The 7,860-nt window shown below is 53.8% G+C and overlaps 1 protein-coding gene across 2 annotated transcripts; it reads right to left on the bottom strand.

Moving 5' to 3' along the window:
• Positions 1-3,587: 3,587 nt before the first annotated feature.
• Positions 3,588-7,481, bottom strand: LOC108640908 (peptidase inhibitor 16-like). 2 transcript variants are annotated; one of them, XM_018079844.2, is made up of 5 exons: positions 7,417-7,481; positions 5,980-6,195; positions 5,476-5,585; positions 4,612-4,700; positions 3,588-3,831 (listed from the first exon to the last, which is right to left on the bottom strand). In XM_018079844.2, exons 1-5 carry the CDS (start codon positions 7,426-7,428, stop codon positions 3,731-3,733), a joined length of 528 nt encoding a protein of 175 aa, XP_017935333.1. In that variant the 5' UTR covers positions 7,429-7,481; the 3' UTR covers positions 3,588-3,730. The 2 variants fall into 2 exon arrangements, with proteins under 2 accessions (XP_017935333.1, XP_017935332.1); XM_018079843.2 differs by lacking the exon at positions 7,417-7,481 and having other exon boundaries at positions 5,980-6,446.
• Positions 7,482-7,860: the final 379 nt, after the last annotated feature.

The raw sequence follows: 7,860 nt of genomic DNA, 5'->3' as shown, positions 1-7,860 counted from the left end.
AACAGCTTCAAGATTGGGGAGGAAATGTATTTATTAGAGTTTTGGAGCCATGCAGAACACACCCATCTCACATATCGGCCTGGATGGAGAGGCAGCACCGTGGCCGGTGCCAGCGAACGCGCGGGGTCCACTCCCTGGGACAGACCCTGTGCCTGAATCCTAATCCCTGGATCAGCATTCTTCATCCAAGCCTCTGCTGCTCCAAACCCCAGCCATTCCCTGAGCCCTCAGTTATGGGTCCTCTCCTCTACCTCCTGTCCCTTTTCTCCCAGTGTATAACAACGATCCCACAGCAGCCAGCAAACCCCTGTTTTCACCCGGGTCCTCCCCCATCCCTGGAATGCAGCTGCGTTAGAAATGAAGGCAACAGAGGCAACTGCTGAGAGACTTTGCAGCACAGGAACTCCCCAGGCAGAGTCAGAGCCCACCTTGTCCCCAGGTCTGTGTTGGGGGGACAGCAATGGGCAGCTGAGGAACAGGTCCCCAGGGCTGGGAATGAGGGGTAAGCAGAGGGTTGATGCCCCTTTCCTGGGCCGGGCTCAGGGCTGGAATAATAAAAATCCGGGCTGGCTGGAATAACCAGACCCTTGGCTGTGCAGGGACAGGCTCTGCTCCCTCCCACAGACACCTGGAGGGCCCAACATCGGGGGTCCCAGAGCCCCCAGCTCTGCCTGTCTGGCAGAGCCCCCCCGGCTGCTGCAGCCTCGGCTCCCCATCTGTGATTGTGCAACCGCCCGGCTCGGCTCCAGGGGCTCCTCTGGGATCATGGGCTGTTAGAAAGGATCAGCGGGTGGGCAGCTCTGCTCAGCACAGCCAAGTTAATCACACGCTGCCGGCTCTGCCTCCCCCTCTCCCCTCCCGGCTCCCCAGACAGTGCTTTGCCATTTTTCCTCTTGTTTTGGGCCACACTGATCACCTCTGTCACCACCACAGCTCTCCTACTGCCCCCCAAATCTCTGATCTCTCTGTATTACCTTCTCCTCCCTTAGGTCTGGGGTCTGCCATACCCTCAATACCCCAACAATTCCTGCAGGCAGGGTTTGAGGCCAACATCTCACCAGGCTTCAACTCAGCTGGTCAAACCAGAGGTTCCCATTTCTTGCTAAGGCAAATCCATCTCATAATAGAGACACCTCAACAGCCTTGCTGTCATAACTCCATAGACCTGGAGAAACATCCAGAAGGGATCAAGACAAGCCCCAGCTCCTGCTGGCCAGCTCACTGTGGCCTGGCTGATGAGGAACAAGGCAGTGTTGAGGATCCCAGAATGGTTTGGATTGGAAGTGACCTGAAAGCTCATCTCATTCCAACCCCCTGCCATGGACAGGGACACCTTCCACTAGAGCAGTGCAGGTGCTGGTCTCTGCAAACGTGGTGTGGAGATGCAGGGCCAGGCTCCACGTAGCCCCTGGCCCTACAACATCCTGGCTAAGCCTTACAGGAGACAGTGTGGCAACAAGGATAAAGGAAAATGGGATACCCAGAGCTTGTGGGAAAGAGCAAACAGCCCTGGAGGAGTCACCACCAGGGCATGTGGCTCGTGGGGAAACGTGAGTAGCAGCTGATGCATCGGCAAGGGCAGGGCAGCTGCTGCTAAAAGGGTGCAGGGACATCTCTCAACTCCAAACCTGCTCTGACAGCTCTGTCTGGAGCCAATGTCTGAAGCATCAAGATTAGCAGTGCAAGGCCCAAGCCCCACCCTGGAGCTGACACACTCCTGTCCAGCCGGCATTAGGTAAGTGTGTGTGGAATGCAGGAACAGCCCGTCCACCACACCCCGGGGACCCTCTGCACAGGGACAGGAGCCACACACCGACACCTGACAGGGGCTGCTCATGGCTGGTGGCTCCAGAGAGGCCCCAACTCTGTAGTAACCAAGCCTGGTTTTCTACTGACTCACATCCTGAGGGTCTTGAACATGGCTGGTTGGTGTCTAACAAGGCTCATGCACTGGCTTGGCAGTAACAGGATGTTTCTCTTCCCTACTCACCCACTTTTATGAGCTCTGGAGGAGTTTATCGTCTTCCACACTATTCATTCATCCATTCTATGATCCTGTGACTTTAAAACACTGGGACACACATGTTGACTGGGAACCCCTGTGAGCTGGGCAGGGTGGGAGTGGGGGATTGTCTGAACCAGCACAGCGAGTGCCAAAGGGCAGCTGAGGTGAGGGAGACCATGGTGGGAGCAGGGGGGACACTTCCAGCACTGCAAAAAAACAGCTATTGCCCAAGTGCCCTGATTTTGCTGGGAGGAGAAATGCTTTTCTGCTCTTTGGATTCTTTGTAGGGAATTCACCCTACGTTCTCCTCCACCCAGATGCAAAACCAGACGTGGTTTTGCACCAGCTCCAGCCCCTCAGCCCTCAGCCCAGGGGAACAGCAGCTGCTCTGGCTGCACTTTTCTCATGTGTCCACAACCCCAGGAAGGATTTTTGCCCCCAGAGCAGCTGGGCAGCAGGAGCTCAGCCTGCCCCGAGAACGCGCAGCAGCCGCGGCACCTGGGCAGGAGGTTCTTTTTTAATCTGATTCTTAACTCCATGCGGAGCTGGCGATTAACTAAAGCTCGGCGCTGCCGGCAGGGACCCGTGCGGTGCATTCCGAGCTGCCCAGTGCTCAGTGGTGTCTCTCCCAGTGCCATCTGCCGGTCACTGCCTGGCTGGGCCGGCCGCGACCGTGACCTCAAAACACCCCTGGGGCAGCTGCTTCCCTGCAGGAGAGCTGGTGCTGCTGGGCCAGCAGAGCCACCACTGACCTGTAACATCATCATTTGGCTCTCTTGAGCTCAGATTGTACCGACTCGTGTGGTGACTTGTTTCTCCTGGACCAGGTTCCACCACACACAGATTATTTGTCAAGTGGGATCTGTATTTAAAAAATTTGGAAAAAAATTAAAACAAAAAAAACCCTTTTTTTTTTTTCAAGTTATACAAAGAGAAAGAGAAAGGAAAGCCTTGCAAGGGAAAGCCTGTGTGAAGGAGATGGTGGCTTTCTCTCAGGGGGTCAAGGTTTCCTCTCTGTGCGTGCACAAAAGGTGAAAGCACAGGCGTAAAATAAAGCTGTGGCAATGGATAATGGCAATAACTGAGGAATGGGACAATGGGGGCAGCAGACAGGAGAGAGGGAAGGAGGCAATAGGGCTGCAAGGTGTGAGGAGCAAGCAGGGAGAATATCTGGGTAGTACTGGCCAAAGTTACACCAGAACCAGGAGGGAAATAGAAATCCTCATATTGGACTCTTATTGGACAAAAAGGGAAAGAGATGAAACTTGTCCAAATCTGAGACAAACAGACACATGGGGAGGGGAAGAGAGCATTTTTGCTGGAAACTCATCCTGAAAAAACACTAAAGCCAACTACCATGTCTTGTTGCCACTTGGGTTTCCAAGCCATCCTGCTGTCCCTGGGGACACGGTGCGGCGGGGCCTGCCGGCCACACGGCTGGGGGACAGCTCACCACTCCCACCTTGCACATGGAACAGAAGCCCAGGCTGGTCACAACAGGAAAGAAAGGAGAAGTGTCCAAGTTCACCAGTGTTATGGCAGACACCCTCCTGCCCTTGGCTTTCCTCAGGAAGGCTCGCCAGGGCTGGAGCAGATAAGGCAGCGTAAGAAGGGAGGTGTCAGCCTGAACTGTCTGAGGGGTCTCCTGAGCCCAGCAGGGTTGTGGAACAACCAGTGCTGAAGAAAGCCTTGGTGACTGGAGCAGGGAGAGCTGAGAAAGACCATTCAAAGCAGAAGGCCCACCAGGATGGCACTGGGGAGGAGGAAGAGTGAAAACCCCAAGCAGGTACTGGCGGCTCCAGTCATGGGCTGATCTGTCTCCCGTTCTTCAGTGTCCAGGGCAGATGGTGAAGGAAGAGGAGAAAACATGGTTAGAAGAGAAGATCCTCTGTACTGAAGGAGCTAACAGGCTTTTCAGTGTCTACCTCTGCCTGTGATTATAATCCAGGTCTAACATGGGCTCAAAGGAGTTACCCCAGCTGCCTCAGAAGGATCAGGTCTTTCTGGTTCTGGCTTTGTGGTTGTGGCAGTTTTCAGTTGTGTCTTTGCTGTTGTGGCAGGTGTTGGTGGTGTAGCAACAGGTTTTGGCTTAGCCAGAGTTTTGGTGTATTTTGGTGTGGTGGGTGCCGGCTTGGCTGTAGTTGTGGTGGATTTTGGCTTGGCCATGGCTGTTGTGGCTGCCAGCATGGTGGCTTCTGGCCTGGCTGGGGTTGCTGTTGGGAGTGTGGTGGCAGGTTTTGGCTTGGCTGTTTTGATGGGTACTGGTGTTGGGGGTTTGGGCTTGGCTGTGGTTGGGAGTGTGGCTGTGGGTGGTGTCTTGGCTGTGGTTATGGTGGGCTCTGATGCTTTGTGTACTGGTCTAGCTGTGGTGGACACTGGTGTTGTGCTGGTTAAGGGGATACAAGGCCCTTGTCCAGTTCTCCTCATCCTGAGGCAGCTGACCTGTCTTAGGAGCAGCCATTGCTCCTGAGCTCTCATGGTCCAGCCTTGGACCTGCTGGCTCAGGGCTTCCTGAAACCTCCAGGAGGGTTCAGAGCTTGGACCCCAACCCAGGGGGTTCAGTCCCAACAGCCCCTCCAGGGACACGCGCGGCTTCGCTCACTCACCACACAGGTTGTTCACACAGACTGTGCCCTTGGGACAGTTTGAGCACGGGGGTCCTTTCTCATATGGCTTTCGGATACTCCCATTACCCCTGGAAGCAGAAGATGCCAAGAAAAAGAAGGCACGAGCAAAGAGGGGTCTGATTCAGCTGGGATATCCCAGCCAAGGCAAAACTCAGGATTAATGTAAAAAGCAAGTCATGGTCTCCTGCCACGGACTGTCAGTGCCATTTACTCAACAGCCTGAGCCCAAGGCTGCTAAAGCCAGGGGACACAGCTCCATGGACCAGATCCTGCACATCCCTTAGAATGAAACACTGGGTGGGCACTGGGACAAGTGATTCTGCCTCCCTTCTGCTCACAAGCCCTAAGAAGGTCTGCAGCCACCAGCTGCTCTAAGTTGGTCTCAGCAGCCCCAAGCAAGTGGTCCCAAAGCTTGTCCCAGGGCTGTGAAGGGGGTACCCACTTCTCCCTCCACATCCAACCCTTCCTGCTGGTGCAAAAGGGCTTCTCCACCCCAGGCGACCACTGCTGCCAGCAGGGAAGAACCAGGCCCAGAGCAGGGAGCTGTTTGTACCCTCAGCTACTGCGACTTCACCTTCGGGCAGCTCTCAGGGCAGAAGGTCCCGCCCTGGGTCTGTGCCAGAAGCTGAACCAGACCTCAGCAATCACGGGCAAGGATCGCCAGACAACCCTTCCTTCCCCTGTGACCAACCCAAGATAAGGAAGGCCTTTCTTTGGAACCGCTTTGCTTCTATTTCTGACCAAGGCCAAACTCTGCTCTGATGAAAGGACTGAAGGAAGGACATTTCCAGCACAAAAAAACCCTATCAAGATGCAACAATCCATGCAGGATCTGGGACTTACCAGGGAAAATACTTGCAAACCAGCAGGTGCATGTTCTCTGTTTCCTTTCCTTCGATCTTCTCACAAAGCTTTGCCCCGCAGCCGATGTGTTCTGTGTCTGCCCAGACCATCTAAGGCAAAGACCAGGGGTGAAGGTGAGGGGAGTGGGTGAAGGCAACCTGTCCCCTGGCCTTGAAGGCTGCTTCATACATCCATTCACATAATTACCACAACCATCTCTGCTCCTCCTTGTTCCCACCCAAGCTGCGAAGAAACATCCAGACTTTGTCTCTCTGCCTGAGACAAGCTGGCACCCAGCTTTGCTGAGCAGCTAAAAGAGGGCTTGTTTCAGAAAAAAGGTCTTCTCACAGAGGCTGGTCATTGCTGGCACCATGCCCAGGTCCCCCTGTATCATTGTGATTCCCACCTGGTTCCCCATCCCTTTGCAAAGACTTTGGGAGGAGCTGGGGCTCTGGTACAGTGCCTTTCCCACCAGCCCCATCCCTCCAGCTCAGCAGCTTGTACCTGTTTGTAGTTGCCACACATCTGCCCAGGGAGACATTTGAATGATAACAAGCTGTAGAATTTCCTCTCCCCATTCCATTCTGCCACAGCATGTTTGAGGTCCAGGGTTGGGGCCATAGCAAAGAGGTTTTCCTTGTGTCCACCACTCTCCTCGTCCTCCCAGATGCACTTCTCTGCATGGGATTGAGCATCAGCCTCCAGCCCCGTGTCCCAGGTCTGAAAGGAGCTCAGCATCAGCACAGAGAGAGGGACACAGGGCTCTCCAACATGAACACGGCACTTACCAAGGACCTCTGGGCTCTCTGGCCATACAGTTTGCCCATTCAGGAGTAAAATTCAAATCCCCACCCAACACAGTCATCAGGAGAGGTCAGGATGGTCAGATCCAGAACAAACCAAACTTTGGCTTACAGGTCAAACAGGAGAAGGTCAGTGCATCAGCACAGCTCTCACAACCTCACCTGGAGCACATCCAACATCATCACAGACCGTCCTCAGCTCAGCGAGGAGAAACTGTCACAGTGCTCAGGCTTCTGGCTCTGGCCCCTTGGAGTCTGCAGTCACTAGTCAGACCTCTCCCTGAATTTAGATTTTTGGTTCTTTTGGTCGTTAAGCTCCTGTTTACCAGCTCACAAAGGTTTTACTTCACCTGGGCAACTCCCGAGTCAGGCAGGGAGGTCTCCTCCAAGCACAGGGTGACCCAAAGAGGAAAGGACTCCAACTCTCCATGACAAACACTTATCTTTCTCCACATGATTTGCAAACAGTTAGGACAAATCATGTGGTGGAAGATAAAACATGATATCCAAATTTTAGTCAAGAGTCCGTAGAAGACAAAAGGTAGCACCAGTTCTAGAGCTTGTTTGTTTTCCCACTGCAGCCACAAACGATGTGGGACATGATTCGGTTTCCCTGAGCAAAACAGGGGATCCCTCACCTCCAAGGCAGCCCTGCACAAGGCATGGTGAGGATTAGGAGTGGGATGGACAGCCCAAAAAACTGAAAGACCTGGGGGTCATGTCTGAAGTTGATGCAAACACAAAGCATCAGCAGGATTCCCCCTCCAGCTCCTGCAAATGGCCATGGACACGTCTCCAGCTCATGGCACCTGCTCATGGCAAGGTCTCACCTGCCCTTCCTCCTCATCACAAGGAGCTCCAGGAGGCACCCATGAGTGAGAACTGCATCACTCTCAGACAGAGCATTGGGGGACTCAGATCACACTTAAAAACTTCCAGAAATTATCAAAGACAACTCTACAAGTTAAGGAAACTCATCTCCTTAGAGCCAATTCAGGGAACCTCCCCACTGACACCTATTTGTAACCCTTCATGACAATTGCTCAGCCTCCCCTAATCCCTGATCCCTCCCAGCACTGAGATCAAGGCTTGCACCACACAAACACCCCGAGATCCCTCTGCAATAAGAGCCACTTACCAACTTCATCATAGCCCTGGCAGGAGGAGAGACCTGGGAGCGGTATCTATTATGCTCATCCAGGATTATCTTCTTGTCTTCCTCACTCAGGGACCAGCTCAGCTCCAGCACTGTGAGCACCAGGAACACAGGAGGAAGACCCGAGCTCAGCATCGTGCAGTCGGCTTCTGCTCTTGGCAGCCCAGGGCTCTGGCAGAGAGATTTACAGCAAGGAACACCCAACAACTTCAAGATTGGGGAGGAAATGTATTTATTAGAGTTTTGGACCCACGTGGGACACACCCCTGTCACGTATCGCCCTTGATGAAGAGGCACCACTGCAGCTGGTGCCAACAAATGCACAGGACAACTCCTGTCTCCAGAGACCAGAAACACCCTTCCTGGGCAGCTGTTCCAGTGCTCTGCCACCCTCCATGGAAAGAACTTCTTCCTCATGTTGAGATG

Source organism: Manacus vitellinus, unplaced genomic scaffold (assembly GCF_001715985.3).
Source record: "Manacus vitellinus isolate BGI_N305 unplaced genomic scaffold, ASM171598v3 scaffold_47_pilon, whole genome shotgun sequence".
Taxonomy (NCBI): Eukaryota; Metazoa; Chordata; class Aves; order Passeriformes; family Pipridae; genus Manacus; species Manacus vitellinus.
The sequence above is the reverse complement of the archived record's forward strand: the minus strand, read 5'-3'. Positions and strand labels throughout refer to the sequence as shown.

Excerpts from the sequence above, each read along its gene's own strand:
- LOC108640908 (XM_018079843.2), bottom strand. The coding sequence starts at position 6,213 with ATGCTGAGCTCCTTTCAGACCTGGGACACGGGGCTGGAGGCTGATGCT. Across the intron at positions 5,586-5,979 it reads TGTGTGGCAACTACAAACAG|ATGGTCTGGGCAGACACAGA; the intron begins GTACAAGCTGCT and ends TCTTTGCCTTAG. Across the intron at positions 4,701-5,475 it reads GTTTGCAAGTATTTTCCCTG|GGGTAATGGGAGTATCCGAA; the intron begins GTAAGTCCCAGA and ends TTCTGCTTCCAG.